Source organism: Diadema antillarum, unplaced genomic scaffold, assembly GCF_040938485.1.
Source record: "Diadema antillarum isolate AM-2024a unplaced genomic scaffold, OU_Dant_1.0 scf00000035, whole genome shotgun sequence".
Taxonomy (NCBI): domain Eukaryota; kingdom Metazoa; phylum Echinodermata; class Echinoidea; order Diadematoida; family Diadematidae; genus Diadema; species Diadema antillarum.
In genome coordinates, this window is record NW_027270924.1 from 3,830,646 (window position 1) to 3,849,596 (window position 18,951).

An 18,951-nucleotide genomic window follows, 5' to 3' on the forward strand; every position below is an offset into this window, starting at 1 on the left:
CCCACACTCACCCACACTAATTACATCGGCCCTACAATGTAATATTCAGGTGGTGGCCGACTGATCGTATGATATACTGTACTCTTCCTTCCCCCCCCCCCCCCCCCCCCCCCCCCCCACTGTTTGGCTTCATGCTGAAATAATATGATAGCTCTGAGAGTGTATGGCAAGCGTGCAACATGCATTATTAATTCCTCCTCTCCCCCTCTCTTTCTCCCACATTGTTTGTGTTTGATTTGTTTGTGCAGATGATGGAATCCTTTCCATGCGCATTCATGTAAGGAAAGACTATCACATGCATCACATGATGGTTTGTTTTTTCAAGTTTTATCCAGGGTAGTGTGCATTATGTTAAAAAGGGCTCGTATTTACGTATCAAATCCATCGATGTCCTTTCCCTGTGGAGGTATACAGTAACGAGCTAGTCAGTTCATGAATCAATTTCTATTGAATGTTTTGTCATACACTGACTCAGTTGCTCAGTTTGCTACAAATTGTATGTTGATTGCTATTATGACACAAATAATGAACATACTGTACATATCTCAGGGCCTTTGATCGACACATAATAAATAGTCTATATATTTTAGTACCTCTCACATGCTTTATTGTTGTAGAGTTAGGGAAGGATTGTTTATGGAGGAAGAAGGGGGGGGGGGGGAGGGGGTGGCCTTGCTTTTGTTTCATAGTGTACAGATGCAGTATGCATTTTTTGTGCAGAGGCTAGAATCAGTGTATTTGAGCACGGTGTTAGAGCAGCATTGGATGTAACACATAGGTTAAAGGGAAGGTAAACCCAAAGAACAATGTGGATTGAGTGAAAGCAGCAACATTAGTAGAACACATCAGTGAAAGTTTGAGGAAAATCGGACAATCGATGCAAAAGTTATGAATTTTTAAAGTTTTGGTGTTGGAACCGCTGGATGAGGAGACTACTAGAGGATATGACGTATGAGTGGACAACAATACTAAGAAAATATAAAGGAAATTCAACAAAAATTCACTTTTCTAGAATTATGAAAGAGCAATGGACCAACCGCTTTCAGAAAGCAGGGGGAATAATTGCTACCCTTAACATATGTCAATATCAAGTTGATGGAATTTGTAATTTTCATGAAAAATGGATTTTTGCAGAATTTTCTTTATATTTTCTTGGTATTGTTGTCCACTCATACGTCATAACCTCTAGTAGTCTCCTCATCCAGCAGTTCCAACATCAAAACTTTAAAAATTCATAACTTTTGCATCGATTGTCCGATTTTCCTCAAACTTTCACTGATGTGTTCTACTAATGCTGCTGCTTTTACTCAATCCACATTGCTCTTGGGGTTTACTTTCCCTTTAAAAAAATATTGTGGTATGTGTTTATTAACATGGATTTGAGAATATTCTGACATTTTCTTTGTGCGCAAAATTCTTAAGTATGTTTTGACCACTTTGTTTTGTGCAGCTAAGGCCGCGTTTATAAGATTTTAGTGCCTAGAATCACTGTTTTGAAACATTGTTTTGAAACATGGTTTCGTGAGGAGGGCGTTTATAAGATTTTTTCCTCGAGCGTGTTGGGACTCTCACTCAGACTGTGCCATTGCGCAACTCACTCTGCGCAGTTTGTTCCTCAGCAAAAGGTCAAACAGGGCGCGCACAAGGCATTGTGACATCTTAAACAGTGTTTGAGATTGCGGTTGCGTTTATAAGATTTTTTTAAACACTGTTTCTACAGAAACAGTGTTTTGAAATGCACTACAGTATTTTGTGTGATTTGAAACAGTGTTTCAAAACACTGTTTCAAATCACGGCTAGCGTTTATAAGATTTTTTTTCTTGCTAGAAACACTGTTAGCCAGAAACAGTGTTTCAAAACACTGTTTCTGGCCAGAAGAAAAATCTTATAAAACGCACCCTTAATCAGTTCTGAGGTGGCATGCAGAGCAAGCAAATTTTTCAAACTCTGTGACTCACAAGTCAAGGTGGTGAGGTAGTCCATGAAGTTTTTGAGAATGCACGTTGCCTTCAGAAAGTGCACAAGCAGAGCAATGCCAAACTAGTCTCACTTGACAGCCCTTATTAGGTTTTTGTGGTTTTTGGAACATAAATATAATATCTCTGCTAAAAGTCATATGCTAGGGGTTTGAATTCATTATGAAAACAAAGCATAATCTTAACTTGTGGAGATGGTTTTTAACCATGCACTATGCACTGCTTGAGAATCATGAAAGAAGAAGTCAAATTATAAAATGATTGAGTGGGTAACAACACTGCCTGTTTTTGTATGAAAAATGAATGTTGCATAACATTCACAATATATGCCACCTGTGAAACAGAAATTTAGTTCTGGTCTGGCTGGCCAATGAGGTAGCGGAAGGTCATCAATTACCATATAATAGTGGCCATATCTAACTTTTTTTTTCCAAGTTAATAAGTCATAGCCTATGATAGTGCTATATGTGAATTCTACTGTTTGTAACGGCATAGAATGGTGTATCATGGGAGTATCAAAGAAACTTTTGAATGTATGATGTAAGAACGCAGAATATTTGAAGCTGTACCATTCAGTGAAATTTGCATTTGTATATATGTATAATATCCAAAAATTGATAATTTGGCTTCCTTATCAAATCCATAACATTATTGCTACCAGACCACTAGGAAACTGCTGATTTGGAACCCTTGTGAGGTGAGGTATATTAACCGTTATTTTTTATCCTTGGCTCTAGTTAATGGTAAGAATTTAATATTAAATTTATTTAATTTCAAGGTTAATTTGATTTTGTTATTATTTCATGAAGACCTACAAGAAGACAAACTGGTAGAATAAGCTTGAAATGGTGAAGTTTGATGACCTGTGCAGTATGATCAGTCAAGTATGCTGTCAACAAACAACAGTTCTCCAACTTGACAGTTCATTTCATGGTATTGAAACCAACCAAAAGAATGTAAAAATCAATAGTTCATTATTTCTTGACAATAGACATGGTGCAATGTACTGCAACACCTGCTCTTTGAAACAGGTGTTGCAAGTTGTTGACAGGATCAGATGATGTGAAATTTACTCAGATACACCTGACACAGGAATGTTAATGATGATGATGATTAGCCAATCAGGTCATTTGCTTGTAAATACCTGTTAAAAGCTGCAAAGAATTTGTGAAGTTGATGGTCCAAAATAAACTGTTAAAAGCTTCAGAAAAGGGGTTGATAATGTAACATACTTCTCAGTAGCTTTGAACAGAATGACTGTTGATGAACAAGCATGTAATAGTCTGTGACAAAATTGTACAGAGGGACTGTGTTTTCAGACCACATTCACACAACACTCTCCCACTCAGGAAGTTTGCGCTCTATTAGATTTCTGTCGCTGCTGTGAAGACAGAAAAGTTTCCCTGGAAAGCTTCACAGGGGAATACCTCTGACTGTTACGATTTTCATTTACAAAGCAAGAGAAACATATTGTTATCTCTTTTTAAACTATTTCAGAAGAGGGTCAATTTTCAAAGACTCTGTTGATAGTGGAGTTTTCGTCACTGAAGAGAAAGTGGATTGTAATGTATGGAGAGTAAAGATATTCTTTGACTTGAATTGAAGTTAGCTTTCTAACTTTTGCATTGATTGAGTGTAGTAATCATCAAAAGTTTTGCTGAAAGAGGAAAATCCTTGTCTGACCCTCTCATGCATACGTGTACATTTCTTTCATGATTTCTTTTGAATGTAAAATTGATCAAAATTTTGCTCAATTCTTTATTCTATCTTTTTTATTTCAATAATCTTTGGATATCGAGAGAACGGATAGCCATATCTGAAAAGCGACAAATATTTCTATTAGTAATAGTACTGTCTGTTCAGCCCTTTTGTTAAGTTTAATCGTATTCACTGTATTTTGCCAATTATTTTACTGACTTGTCCCTGGGAATGCTTAAAGCTTTGAATAATAAAGGAATGAAAAAATGGCCGGTCAGTCACATTTGGCATTAAACCATAATCTTGAGCCTCTCTCTCCAGAGCTGCCCTTTTGTACACACACAGTCTCCATCCCTTCTCATCAAATCAAAAATTTGTATGCGAATTTTCTCTTTCTCCATAAATTCCTTTCTTTGTTATGTTTCAGCTCAGCCTACCTGTGCATTATGTAGTGAGAAGAAGTAAAGATATTTCATGACATGCATTTTAATGCTGCTGTAAGTTGCTAAGATGTCTTTCCAGGGTCCTGTTGCATAAAAGTTCAGATTAAACATACTAGTCAGAAAATCAAACATAAGTCCTTAAATACTTGATTCTCATTGGCTGATACTGGATTTTGATTAAATGACTTGTGTTTTATTGCATCTGTTTTTTATGCATTATGGCCCTGGTATTGATAAGGAAAAGGTCTAACAATTATTGATGTTTTTTTTTTTTTTCAAAATGAAATCTAATCATGATATACATGTAGCAGGCATATTACACATTTTGTATGCAAGCTATCTAGTTTGGTAGAAATCAGTGACACTTTCACTCGTTTGTTTGTTTTATTTTTGCTAGGAAGATGCATTATTTTTTTATTTGATTAATATTTGTTACCCCTGCTAGCTTCAGATAGTCTTGTACTTGAATTCCCTTGAATCAAACATATGAAAGTGTAGGCATTATTATGCAGCAAGAATTTGTAGGCTACTGTTTTTGTGTGGGCTTGATGCAAGCGTCATCATCGAGACTTGCATTGTATGCAGTGCTGAGGACATGTACGGGTGTCAGCAGACTGCACAGTGTACAATGTATGTTATGAGGGAAGCCACGTCTCTTTCTTTTTGTAACCAACTAGTTGTGAGTCATGCTAATCCTTGAGTCTGTACAGGATACAACAATCCGGCTATCCCCTCGATCAGATGGCAGATAAACTTATCATTTCAAACAAAGAAAGGATCATATACATAGTGATACATAGTGGATGCTCCCAGTCCTTGGAGCCGCTGAAAAGCACAAGAGGAAAAGGAAAATAAAAAGAAAGAAGCAACAAAGCTCAAATTTTGATGAAATCTTATCGGGAATTAGAGAAATATGCCTTCCCAGGGAGCCAGTGTGTTTAATAGATGTAATGCTATCTAACACTTGCTGTCTGCATCAATGACAATTTTGAATATTGTACTAATTTCTAGTTATTTCAGGTTCTTCATTTTCTATCTTCATTAATGACAATTTTACATATAATACTAATTTTTAATTATTTCATGTTCTTCATCTTTGAATATCATTATAAGTAAGAATTTCTTGTATGGGGTTACTGTTTGATCATCAATGAATGACATCCGACAGTCTCTGAAGTATAGTCTGTCAATCAATTGTTTAATTTTTATTAAAGGTCTTGAATCTTATTTGTTTATCGATTGGATTTGTTTTGTGTAGGACTATAAGAAAGTTAGTCTATGTCTGTGAGTGTGAATACAAACAAGTTCCTGGATCATATTGATTAATGTTTGAAGAAGGCATTAGGCGTTTTCACATCAGCCTGATGTTTTGAAATAGCGCGCTATTTTCTGACTTGGGAAATTAAGCCGATCACGAAATAGCGCGCTACAATGTATTTGATAATGTGAACACAAATTAGCTAATTGTATCACTCTGATCGAGAAAATTTCTCAAGTCCAACTCGGGAAATTTCCAAAATAGCGGGATAATTGGCGAACTAGTGCGCTATTTGATAATTTGAAATCGCCTCAAGAAATTAGCGCGATGCATCCCATCATGCCTAGCGTGTGTGACCGCGCTCTACTGGTATACCCGACACTGTTTGCGCATGCTCAGCTGTCGAATTAGCTTGAAAAAATCTCAGGCTAATTCTCTTTAAGCAGATGTGAATAGGAAATGAAATAGCGCACTAATTTGCGATCGCGAAAAATATCTCGAGCTTGGATTTTTATCGGGATGGTGTGAAAACGCCTATTTAGTACAAAATATTTTTGTGAATTTAATGGCATTCATGTGTACAGGAAAAAGGGAGCACTAGGCGTTTTCACATTAGCCCGATAAAAATCCAAGCTCCATATATTTTTCGCGATCGCAATTTAGCGCGCTATTTCATTTCCTATTCACATCAGCCCGAACATTATCAAGTAGCGCGCTAGTTCGCATTAATTATCCTGCTATTTCGGAAATTTCCCGAGTTGGACTCGAGAAATTTTCTCGATCAATTAGCGAGCTAATTTGTATTCACATTATCAAATAGCGCGCTATTTCGTGATCAGGTTAATTTCCCAAGTCAGAAAATAGCACGCTATTTTGAAACATCGGGCTGATGTGAAAACGCCTACTATGCTTGTGATGTCATGGACATGTGATACCCGTGACTGCACGTGGATATCTACAGAATGCCTTGCAAGGTGCTTGAGATGATGGAGTACTCCCCTCCCCCCCCCCCCCCCATGCATGTTAATAAAAAATGGATACTACAGTACTTTGTACTGGAAATGCATTTGTTCAATAGGTTTAAACCCTCGTAGGATATGTAGCTTTTAATGGGATCACAATGTTATTACAGAGAGAGAGAAAAAAAAACAAACACACACACACACCTTATGTCATGTTTACGATCAGTTTTCGTCTCATCTCCTTGCCATAACTGTAGTGCATGGCCTTTAAGAAGAGTATTGACTGCTTTAAATGAGCCAAGCTGTAGAAGCATTTCGTCACTTCATTTGTCAGGTTTGCTCATCTTTAGGCATGAGCAGTGGCTCGTTTCGTAGCCAATCCATCACACTTTAGGGTCCAGGTTCCTTGGGTCCAAACTTCCTGTGATAAATAGTCCGTGCTCTCTATTTCATCACCGCCTCTTCTAGGAGATTGCTTCTGGTCACAGGTTTAATATTTTCATTGACAGTAGCTGGACACTTCTTTGGACATCATGTCTGGGGTTAGCCTTTCTAGCAGGAGTGTAGCACTCATGAAACAAACACTACAGGAGCCCATCATCTCTGTGATTTACGGACAAACAAACTACAATGTGCTTATTATATGGCATTCTATACACCATTAGCTCTCCAATTTACTTCCTAACTCAGTTTTCTTGCCCAAGTTGCTGCCATTGTTTAGTCAAAATTTGTGTGATTGTGACATTGATTCAGAATGATGTTCAAGTCAAATTCATTTTCAAATCCCATATTGGCACACTGATTACATAATGAAACAAAAAAATACAACAACAACAACATAAACCCTAAAATACAAATGAAAGTCATACATAAGAAGAGCCTATGACATCAGTTGCATTTCAGTTTCACAAATGTCTGATATCCTATTGCAAAATTACAGAAGGCTGATATAATACTTCCTGGGACATTTTGTGTTTCATTTTCAATGAGGCAAGAGAAGGACCTCTTTCTCAACTGAGCGTTTGTGAATTACAAATATATTTTGTCAGTTTCATTTGCCATTTTGATTAGGATTAATTTTCTTCAATGTAATAACAGAAACAATTATTTCTCTTTAACTACCTTCACATCATATGAAATATATATGGTTTATGGCGTACAATGTATGTACCAACTGTACAGTAATGTCATTGTAGCAACAGGGAGGCATGACAGAGTCTGAAAAGTTCATGACCTTACACTTCTCATGTTGTAGTGCTCAGGCAAGCCTCAAGTTTGTCTTGGCTAGAGCCAACCCATGTTAAAGGTACTATTTACCATTGGGAGCAGTGATTTAAAAAATGTTCAAGATATCACATTTGATGCAAGAAATATGTGTAGGTCAGTTGTATCCCAAAAGATCCTGCCATATAAAAATTTCGTAATAATACCTAAAATATAAGGATAAATCACTATTTTCCCACTGAACCATAACTGTAGATGGTTTAGTCTAGAAAAATTTTCATCATATTTTAACTATTGTTCACATTTTGTATATAAGATTGATTATACTGATTCAAATTTTTACATAGGTTGTTTCTATCACTAATTTACCTTCAAGAAGTATTTTGAAGCACTAAAGCTGGATGTTTGTTTCATCTGCAAATGGTAAATAATGCCTTTAAGGGGACATTACCAGTATTTTCTGTAAGAACAGTGTTAAGCTTTCAAGTATCTTTATGCTTTCATCTAAGAGTGCGGCTTGAGCATTTTTGTAATAGAAATGGTGCAATATAAATGATATTCTATTATTGACATCATTATCATTCTAAAGCCCTTCATCCTAAAGACTTACTGTCACATATTCTTATGATGGTGTTTATTCCTTTTTTTCGTAAATTTAAGAGCAACAGCCTTTCAAACATGACCAAATAAATTTCTGTTGAACCATGAAACACAGAGTAGAACAGTGATGTCATCAGCAACAATTGTTTCCATAGTAACTGGCTTCTAAACAGACAAGGGGTATTCCAGGCTTTGTGCATGGGATTTGCATTGCAGCCAGTCAATCAGGCTGTGTAGTGTAGGCAGGCTCTTTTTAGGGAGGCTACTATTGTAAGGCTAGAAAAAGGGTAAAATTCCTCAGAATTGTATACCGTGGCGATGATGTCACAGGTTGACAATGTACACGTCTGCGGTGCATTGTGTAAATTGTGAGAGGTTGTCAGTTACGTTTACACAGCTGTCACTTTATTTTCTTTTATTTTCTTTCTTCCTTTTTTTTTTTTTTTTTAGAGAGAGAGAGAGACAGAATTTGATTGAACTGAACATCATTTAACATTTGCTATCCCAGTTCATGGCTTTGCACCTTCACACTGCCACCCTGGTATTACATATGTATGTGTATCCTCACTCACAGAAAATGACTTTGTCTTGTACTTTGTTCTTTCATAATGTTTTGCTTGCATCTTTCCCTCATATGACTGTACTTGTCCTTTACCTGTGCATACACATTGCTATTTGCATGGTGTTTTGTGTCCTGCTGACATGGAGTGAAACTCACAATGTAACTACAATGTACAGTATGTAGCCATGTGTCTGTCTGCCTTGTAAACAGGAAAAGTGGTTTTCATGTCAAAACTTGTTTTGCTTTTTAGCAATTTTCAATACCGCCAGCTTTGTTTCATTAGCGTATGTATTCTATATCTCTCGTTGCTTTTCGGTATAGAAGAAAAATCCAGACTTGACCTAAAATTTCACAAACTTCTGTGCCAGCTGTTGGTATTCACTGTCTGTCAATTGATAAGGCTCGTTGAAATTTGTTCAGGTGTTTGTGAGCAAAGGGTTGCATGTATGTTTTATTGGCAGGCATATTTTGACAATTTAAATAAGAAATCAATAGGAAGGACATACAACAGGTGTACAAAGCTTCACTTTCAGCATACAATGTGGCATACTTCATCATAATCATGGAAAGTGTTCTTGTTAGCCAAATCCCATATAGACATAATTGAATTATGATGTATCAACTGTGAGTTTTAATTGATCTGTGGAGGATGCTACAACTAACTATTATAACAAGACAGCAAGATACATACAACAGAGATGGAAAAATTTGGCATTATCTGAAAAAAATTGTGATTTTTTAAAAATTTATTTGTACTCTTTATATGTGGTATTCTGAAATTGCTGAATGATTGTCTAACCATTAGGTCATAAATACCTGTCTGTATGCTGCTAATGCTTTACCTGATATTCCAAAGGAAAATACTGTGGGACCCAACATGCTACATCAAACAGTTGATGTGCTGATGACATTCTGTACTAGCAATTGCCATGGCAACAACAATGAATTTGGAGGGCCAGTTTTGCTGTCACTGGAGCATCCACAGCCTTTGCATGTTACTGTCTTGAAACCTTTTTATTTACCATGGAGCCTGAATTAGGTCTAAAGTGTGATATTACTAAAGAGGTAGTCATTTACTATTGAAGCCAAAACATACAAGCTGTAGTTCTCATGCCTGGCAGAACTGTTGATTGTTGCTTTAAAATGTACACATACTGTACATGTACATGTACACATAAGAAATGTGTTAAATAATGCTGTCATAACACCATTTCAGTTAGGTAATGACGACAATGCGAAATATGAACCAAAAAGCGTTTCCGTAAGTAGAAGTACTACAATCTCAGAGCTTACCCGAATTGTGGTTGCTACAGATATTACTGTATGTGATATTATTTGATTTCACTGATTACAATATATCGGGCCACAGCAGTATCCATCACATGCGAGTCTGTATGCAATCCAGTGCCGTTGCTTGGACATGATGCGATTATCATGTACTAGCACCATTTCACATTCCTCCACTGAATGGGGAGGGCGCTTCAGGAATATACATTGTAAATTGGTTTACCGGCTTTTATTATTTCGCACTTTTGATCTCAAAATACCACAAAACAACTCATTACTAGTACCTCGGCGAATCGCTTCAGCCTGACAAGTTTTTGGTATAAGCTTTTCAAAATAGTGCAAGCAAATTCCAAATTAGTGGCAGATGATTTTGAGCCCTTCCAAGTACTATGTTTTAGCTTCAACAAATAATAATGACATTTGCATTCCACTGTATCAGGATGTTACAGGCTGTGGCATTGTGTTTTCCTGTCAATGTATTTGAATGCAGAGTCATGTTGCCAGTTTCCTTAGGTTGCTGTGGCTATAAACACAAACATTACGCCAAAAAATTCAGAAAAGAGCTGTCATATTCATGTAAGCAAGTAGATCTAGGACAAATTTCTTTGTAATCATGAAAAGATGTATGGAGTCACTTGAAACAATGTTGTCGTCATTGTTTTTTCTGTCATTTTCATTCACAGGAAGTCAAAGGTGGAAAGTCGTATACAAAATGCGGGTTCGTCGACATCAACCTGGCCGAGTTTGCGGGGGCGGGGTCCACGTCCAGAAGATACCTCCTGGAGGGTTACGACACCAAAAACAGACAAGATAACAGTACATTAAAGGTGCGTATCGGAGCGTCTTCATGGCTCGATTGGCCTATGTCATAGCGAGTACCAATTATTTCTTCTCAGAGGGGATGAAGTGCAAATGTTTGTGGAATCAATATCATATCAAGTTTCGTAGCATACAATACTTTCTTCACATCACGAGATCGGTTTTGCGTGTGCTCTATGCGAGATGTGACATGTGGTCTGTTTCCCACATGGACGGCACATCTCACTCGCATGGGTCCATTTACCTAAAAACGTGGTAGCATAGGAATATGGCGGAGTGGGAAGGCTAGCCGGTTCGAATATATTAGAAAATCCCCATAATGAATTGTGTGCAACTCTACTCTGCAATCATTTACACAAATTGACAAGTAAGCAACTCTTCATTCGACTACGAGAATCATCAAGATAGCATTTTGGATTCTAGTACGTGAAATTAGCCAGACATTCTTGAATGCTGGTCGACTTTATTGTAAAAAGAAAATAAAAAACAAAGCAAACATTGCTCTGGCACATTATTGTTATGAAGCCCAGCAAATGTATCCTTTATGCTGTATGTGTGTAAACTGCATGTAACACAGTACTTCGTATCGTCACAAGTGGTGATTAGTTTACACCATGAGATGAAATTACACTGCAGCCACTTGTGTCAGAGCGCAGTGTGGACCTTTACACTGTGTTGGACACTTTGAGGTGTAGTGTTAGTTTGTGACACCGAGATGTGGTCTATGAAAGTAATGTATTCAGTTTAGTGACGCATCATTCACCCACCCACAATGGCTGTGAGTGCCATGGCAGCTCCCTTATCCCTAGTCATGAACAATGTGATTTTTTGCTGTTTCTTCTGTGGTTTTTCATGTGCTGGTAATGACTTGCCACACTGTTAGTACATTGTATTCACCCATCTATTAAATTGCAAGCATACCCAGGACAACGAACACACATTGTTGGACAAGGGAACTGCAACATTCACCTCCGAGAATGCCCAAGTGCCAAGTGAGGCAAATGGGAAAAATATTTTCCATGTATTGAGCGACAGGATATGGAGGCATTGGGGGGGGGGGGGGGGGGGTCTACTTAAAAAGACAACTCTCATTATCATAATGCTCTGTAACCAACGCTGTCCATAATAGGGGACACACAGTTTCAGAATTCAATGTCACTTTGTTGAGCACTGCTTCCAGTGTATCAAATTGACAGCACTTGTACTGCTGTATGTGCTAGAACTGATTTCCATGAGAACTGATTTCAGCATCGAATTTGAAAGCGTCAGCGTTGCAGATCTCAGCCAGCAGCCATATCGAGAAGTGACGTTAGTATGCACCAGAAAAATGGCTGGCTGGGCAAAGGGGGCCTTGAATAAATCATGAGCCACGGCAAGTCGCTGCCTGCCCTGCCCTGCACTGAGATCCCTCAATCAACACAAATATGTCCAAAACAAATTCAGGTCTATTTCTCTCAGACGGAGTAATGCTGCCTTTTTTTCTTTTTTTTTTCTTTTTTTTTTTTTTTTTTGGGGGGGGGTATATACCAAAAAGCTATCTTCTTTTCTATATCCTTTATACCCTACCCTCTCTCACTCTCTTCCACCTCCCCCCCCCCCCCCCATGAAAAGAAAAAAACTATAGTTTATTATGATGTGCAGAAAATGTTTCAATTCCTGTTCAGAATCTTCCTTCATAACTTTTCAAAGTAATCCTTTGATATCATATACTACTAAAACATTTGGGCATGATGTACAACTGAACGGAAGATGTCACACGACTCTTAAGTATCCCATCCACGCTCAAGCAAGGTGTAAGTGAGTCATTGCTTTTCACATCATTGAAAAGAGTGAAGCTCAGTCAGCTCTTTCCAAACGTCCGTTGAGATTCAGTCAAGCCTTCGTAGACTGGCCTCTTGAGGGAAGCATAGAGGTGGCCTTTCTTGGCAAGTGACCATTAGGGACAGGCTGGTGGCCATATTGACTTTATTACATTGTGATAGTTGCAGTAATCATCACATGCATCTCTCCCATATAACACAAGTGACTGCAAACATTCATAGAACATTACTGAGTTGCTTATAAATATCAAATATGAATGAGTGAAACCCCCCCCCCCATGTTTTCTTCACTATGTATCAAATACTGTAAGCCTAAGCTGCTATTTTCGCAAGCAGATATTTTCACGAATGAGGAGGTCATGGACATTTTTGTGAGATGTTGTTTTCATGAGTTGGCGCAAAGCAGTCGTAAGTGCACTATTACACCAGTACATGGATGACATTTTTGCGTGTTGTTAAAATTTGTGGTCCAACAGTGATTCATGAAATTCACAAAAATAAACCATCACAAAAATAACAGCTTATATGGAAGTTGGGTAGTTAACCTTGAAAATTCTTTCCGTTTGTCCCACTTCCTTTCCTTATCTCGTCCCTTTTTAATACCTTTTCCCTCCGTCATCTTCTGCTTTATTACGAGCTTTATTATTTTTAAGTGTCAAATAAATTGTTTTCAAGAATCTTTTTTTCGTTTGGAAAGATAGAAATGGAAGGTGGGAGGATGTTCTAACTGTGATTTACCGTGCTTGTCACTGTTTCAAACATATAACATAATTTTCAGAGCATCTGGGATGTGTGAATGTACAAATAATGCCTCTTCCCATTCTAGACTCCTTTCCTAATAAAAGAAATAAATATTGTAATTTATAGGCAAACAAACATTTTGTAGATTCATGATACATTGATTTATAGGCCAACAGGTTTAACTTGTCAGTTACATCCTCTCTCTCTCTCATCATACCAATTCTCCTTCAGTGATAAATTTAAGAATGTGTGAAGTTCATATTGCCCAACTTATTTTTTTTCAATGTGGTATCAAATAGAACAAGTCAATAGGGCAGACAGAATAGTCTAGACACTGAAATTTTCAGCAAGGCATAGGCCTGCTGTAAAAGTGTGGAAATTGCTGTAATATTTGCAGTGGACTGGGCTCTTGTTAAGATAGCAACAGGCATCATCTTTGGAGATAGTTAGAGATGTAGGCCTACAAAATTGCTTTCATCCACAAAGTCAGCAACGAAAAGTCCTCCAAAATTGGTGCTGCAAGAGAAATTAATTTTGCAAAAGTTTCCAATTTTACACGTAATATATACTTGGCATAGTAGGAGGGAAAACACCCGAACAGTCATAAGAATTATGGAGCCTCCATGTTTTACTAACTCCTGGTATGTGAATTATTCTTTTTGTGGCAGTATTTGATTACATGACATTGCATTAAACTGTGCCCTATAAGCTTTGAATAATGCTCCTTTTGAAAGAGAAAGGATATTAAAGGGTGTGTACAGTTCTGGTCGAGGTGAGGATTTAGCTTTTAACGTTTTGTGAGATATTCAGAAACCACTCTATGAGATGTCAAAGAGCATGCAATTCTAAGGGGTATCAAAAGTTTATTTGATAAAAATTCGGTTTTAAAATGGCTGAGATATCCAAAAACAAAGTGAAACAAAGAGATCCTAATAAAAGGCATGGCCTGTCGCCTTTTATTATTATCACTTTTTGGGATATCTCAGCCATGTGAAAACCAATTTTCATCAAATAAACGCTGAATCCTTCTTTAAATTACATGCTCTTTCATATTTCATAAAAGGTTTTTTCATTATCTCACTAAGGAATGTTCAAAACATGAATCCCCACCTCAACCAGTACTGTACAGTCCCTTTAAAGAGAGAAGAGAGACAGAGGAAAAGAACAAAAAAAAAAGAAAAGAGAGAGGTTAGGAGAATTGCGCTAGCCCAAAGCAGATTATCTCATTTCACTGTCACGTTTATTTTGATTTCCTCATTCTGCCCCCAGGTCAACATTGGAATGTTGCTACAATCTGGCGATCCCTGTTTCAAAGCGTGAGTACTCAAATCATTCCCTGGCCCTGGCATTTGTTTTCATGACCTTTATGTTCTTCTCAGATACAATGCATTTTTTTTTTCGGTCAGTCAATAATTTCAGGACTGGCATGGTGATAAGATATTCCGGGAGGATGCATGAAATAGGAAGAGATAAGTATACGTCTATATAAAGAGGAAAGCTACAGGTCACAGGAAAAGAGAGTATGATATTAAAAGATTTTGAGTGTTTGTGTGTGAGAGAGAAATAGACTGTAATGTAGATTCATATCATATGTTGTTATTATTTTTTTATTATTATTATTATTATATATATGATTTATTACATAGGAAAGAAAGTGGAAAGTGTTGCATAGAGTTTGCATTGTCCTTTTAGTTGGAGGAGACATAAAATTATGTATGCAGGATTTATTATGTTGTTTATCCTTTGTAGGTCAGGTGCCTGCAGTAAAACTAAAATTTGGCTCATCAATTTTTATCATGCTTTGTTTTATTGAAAAGCGATCATGCGCACAATCCATGGATCAATTTTCTGCGTCCATGTCCGTGTTCACAGTTTTTTTAGTAGAATCCTCTCTAAATCATCGTGTGTACACTGTATACAAACGTTTGGAGAGTGAAATTATTCCTGTCTTTAAAACTGAAGGCAGTAGAACAACTAGGCCTAATAATGAAGAAGAAAATGTTTTACATCAGTGTATAAAGGGTGGGGATGCTTTCGTTGAATGCGAAAAGTGCACATCATACACCACCAAGTTGTTGTTTGAATGGTCCTATGGGTCCGTGGCAGACATTTTTGATATATTAGTTTCTTCCGGTGACATTCCCTGCATATGCTGCAAAAACCGTTATAATATCTTTGTCTGCAAAAGTGAAAAATGAGATGTGGATTCAATAAAAGTATGAGGAATGAATGACAGAACGGAGGAATGAACAGCGGAATGAATGACAGAACGGAGGAAGCAGAGCTGTTGGCACTGTCCTATGAGCTCAAATAGAACCGGGGGTTCATCGCAAGTTCAATCAATTCTTGAGACCCAAGAGAATCTGTCTGAAAATATTCTCCAGCCCTGCTTAGAGATGAGGATACAGTATATACCAGTGCTCCCCCATGGAAAGACCAACAGGTGTGCAAACAAGGGTATGTCCAAGGTTATCGTGTACGTGGCCAATTTGCATGGCGGGGATGAGGGATTGCGGCAGCCTGTGTTTTTGACCGTTCCATTCAGTACAAAGTCATCTACTTCTGTCAGTAAAAGGATTTTGCATTGAATTCCTGAGGATCATGGGTGAATTAAAGTTCAACAAAAACGTGCCATTGGAAAAACAAGAGTTCTTGCCCCCTATTTTCCCCTGTATTATTTGGGAGACCTTTATTGTTGTTTGTTTTCTGCAATGAATCAGTGTGAATCAAAACTACTTAAAAAAGAATGCATGAAAAACATCTATCTATCATGAGATTAGAATAAGGATAGAGGAGATTTTTGAGTGGTATGTTTTTCCAAATCAGACCAGAGGATCGGGGAAAAATGAGAGCAAAATTTCATTTTGAATGCTAGTAGTAGGCTATCTTAATAATAATAATAATAATAATAATTGCATTCATATAGCGCTTCATACTGACGTTTCTAAGCGCACTTTTGTTACTCATATCTTACAATGATATCCTTGATATTGGGACCCTTCTTGGTCACATTAAATGTAAAATATCAATGTTTTCTTATGCAAATTATCAATGTCTTATCATTGTCTTCAGAATCTGTTCATAGAGCAGCTTTACTGTCGAAATGTCAATCACATTCATGTTATGAGATATCTCTCTTCATATAGTTGCGATATGAAAATAATGCTCTACAGTACATTTTCATGTGGTTGTTTTTTCCCGGGTTTTACTGAAGCTTATGGTAATGTTCAAGCGGGTATAACATTTAATCAAATGCTTGAACAAATCAATTTGTTTATTTTTTAAATGCAAATATCCATTTGCTTGTGAAATTTTGTGGAAAATCAGGAGACCTTGGGGAGCAAAAGACAGAGAGAGAAAAAAAAATTAGACAAAAATTGCTTTTCTGTAGCTGCCATTGAGGTGGAAGATTCCCAGGTCCTTACCCCTGCCCCATGGTCCCCAATTTCTGCCCCCCCCCCCCAGTTTTCACCAAGGACAAATTTGTGTCAGTTTGTGCATGTGTTTGCATGTTTTTCAGTTGGCATAATATTTGAAAGAAAATGGAAAGATAGGGAGCTCCTAATCCCCTTCGTTACAAAGTCAGCCCTCATCTAATGACGACGTTCACAGGGCGTGCCATGACGAAGCTAATGGTAGCTTTCTAATGATGGGGGCAAGATCTATATAGTAGAAGGAGGGTGACATAGTGACATGAGAGCTATTTTGGTCCAGCTGAAGAGACAGTGAGTTCCCCAAACAACTCATATCCTGCTGCCAGCTGTATCCGGCCTCGATTACAGTTCTTTTGAGGTCACGCCGATCGCTGGCTACGCAAAGAGTCTCGCGTGACACCGATCTCTGCGAACGTTGGAGTTTGATTACACAATGTGTAAAGGCATAAAGGGTAGTATGCATATACCAGAAAGCCTACAGACCTGTCTGTTTTCACTAGAATACCGGTATGGCACGGTAGTGCGAGAGTTGTGGCATTTTTTGAGGAAAATATTGGCGATCCATCATGCTTTTCACTGCTCCGTGATTCGTTGATTTGTTGCCATATCTTATAGGTAGGATTGGACTCAGTGTGTTGTAGTAATATGCTGTCTCTGTTGAAATCAATGCAACAATATTGTGCCATGTGGAATGGATACAGTCATAATCTTTTCTTCTGCCTTTCCTTTCAGCTCTGTTAAAATGCCCCAAGCATACCTCTCACATCTCCTTCAGAAAACAAACAATGCTTGACGCCCACTCATTACTAATGTAGGCAATGAGCATCGAAACTGGGATCGAGAAATCATTGTAGGATGTATCCACGTGCAAGTGATATCGATTCCAAGTGATTTTATCTATACATGTGGCTTATGCATGTTATGCACTGATAGCAGACTTATAGTGACTTTTCAAGGAGTCTTTTGAAATAGATGAAGACTATATCAATTTTACTTTATTCAGACCAAAATGATGTATTCTGTAAGAATTTGCAGCCTGTTCGAAATACTCTCTCCCTGCTGACAGAAATCGGTAGGTTGTGTCGTGAATACGTTGGGCTTTAGCTGCGCAAGCAGCATTCCTTACTTCAAGCATGCATGAAGCCCGGAAAACACATTGTGCTGAAATTAACTCTATTGTCAAACCAGATCCAAGAGTCTGAGGTACAATAAATACTCTGCCATGGATTCTCTGCCATGGTGAGCTGTGATCATATATGCCGACGTCTGTGACGATGACAGTGATGATGTAATCAGCTTGGGCCCGGGCAGAATCCTGACACACGAGCTGTGACTCAGCGTGACGATCCACAGAACAATAGGCTTGAAGGTGCTTTCTGGATGCCATGCAAATGAATAACCTTGCAGTAAAAACTACAAGGCAGGAATTAAAGTCTGATGAGTAAAAGTGCACCTTTTCCATTTTATTTCTTCTCTCATGTGTTTTAGTTTGCAATACAACACTTAGTCACAAATTGATCTTACAGCTACACATTAGCAATGGCAGCTTTACATGCATTCACACTGTGTAGAAATTATTTAGAATGTATTATCAAGTCAAATGTAGACAACTTGACAATTTAGAAGGTTGAAGCTTTGGATCTGCCTTTTATGCATTTTTAAAATGTTTGATGTTATATGTCACCCCAACAAGACAGAATTTACCAGCACTTCCACAGTTGTAGATGTAGTGACCATTGCAATGCTAACAAACTGAATGGCATAGAACACAACTGACGCAAAGACTGTGACATTCCAACTCCTCATGGTCGTGGTACACTTAAAACACATCAGAGCCGACTCTTGATTGATCGTATCACTGTAGATTTGGCCTGGGAACGTCAACCCGGGCAATTTCTGGTAAATTAAAGAGCGTGAGCTGTCACTCTGCATTGGACGTTGCGTGACTCAGAAGCTGCGGATTGCCTGTCCCGTGTTCCTGTCCAGTTTGGTGAAGTTTTCTTGGAGAAATCTAGATCTTACTCATATTGCCCAATTTGTGGGTAACTCCCAGGCACCTGCGGAGGGGAAAATCCATGGATGCGAGCCCCCGAAATAGAACTATGGCTGGTTAACAACATATGAAGG

The 18,951-nt window shown here is 37.9% G+C and overlaps 1 protein-coding gene across 1 annotated transcript in view; it reads left to right on the plus strand.

Moving 5' to 3' along the window:
• LOC139744306 (early estrogen-induced gene 1 protein-like) overlaps positions 1-18,951 on the plus strand; it is a 79,228-nt gene that overhangs the window by 32,403 nt on the left and 27,874 nt on the right. Inside the window, exons 4-5 of the mRNA XM_071654756.1 lie at positions 10,694-10,837; positions 14,660-14,706. Of these exons, the coding sequence (XP_071510857.1) occupies positions 10,694-10,837; positions 14,660-14,706 (191 nt within the window). The remainder of the gene's footprint in view (positions 1-10,693; positions 10,838-14,659; positions 14,707-18,951) is intronic.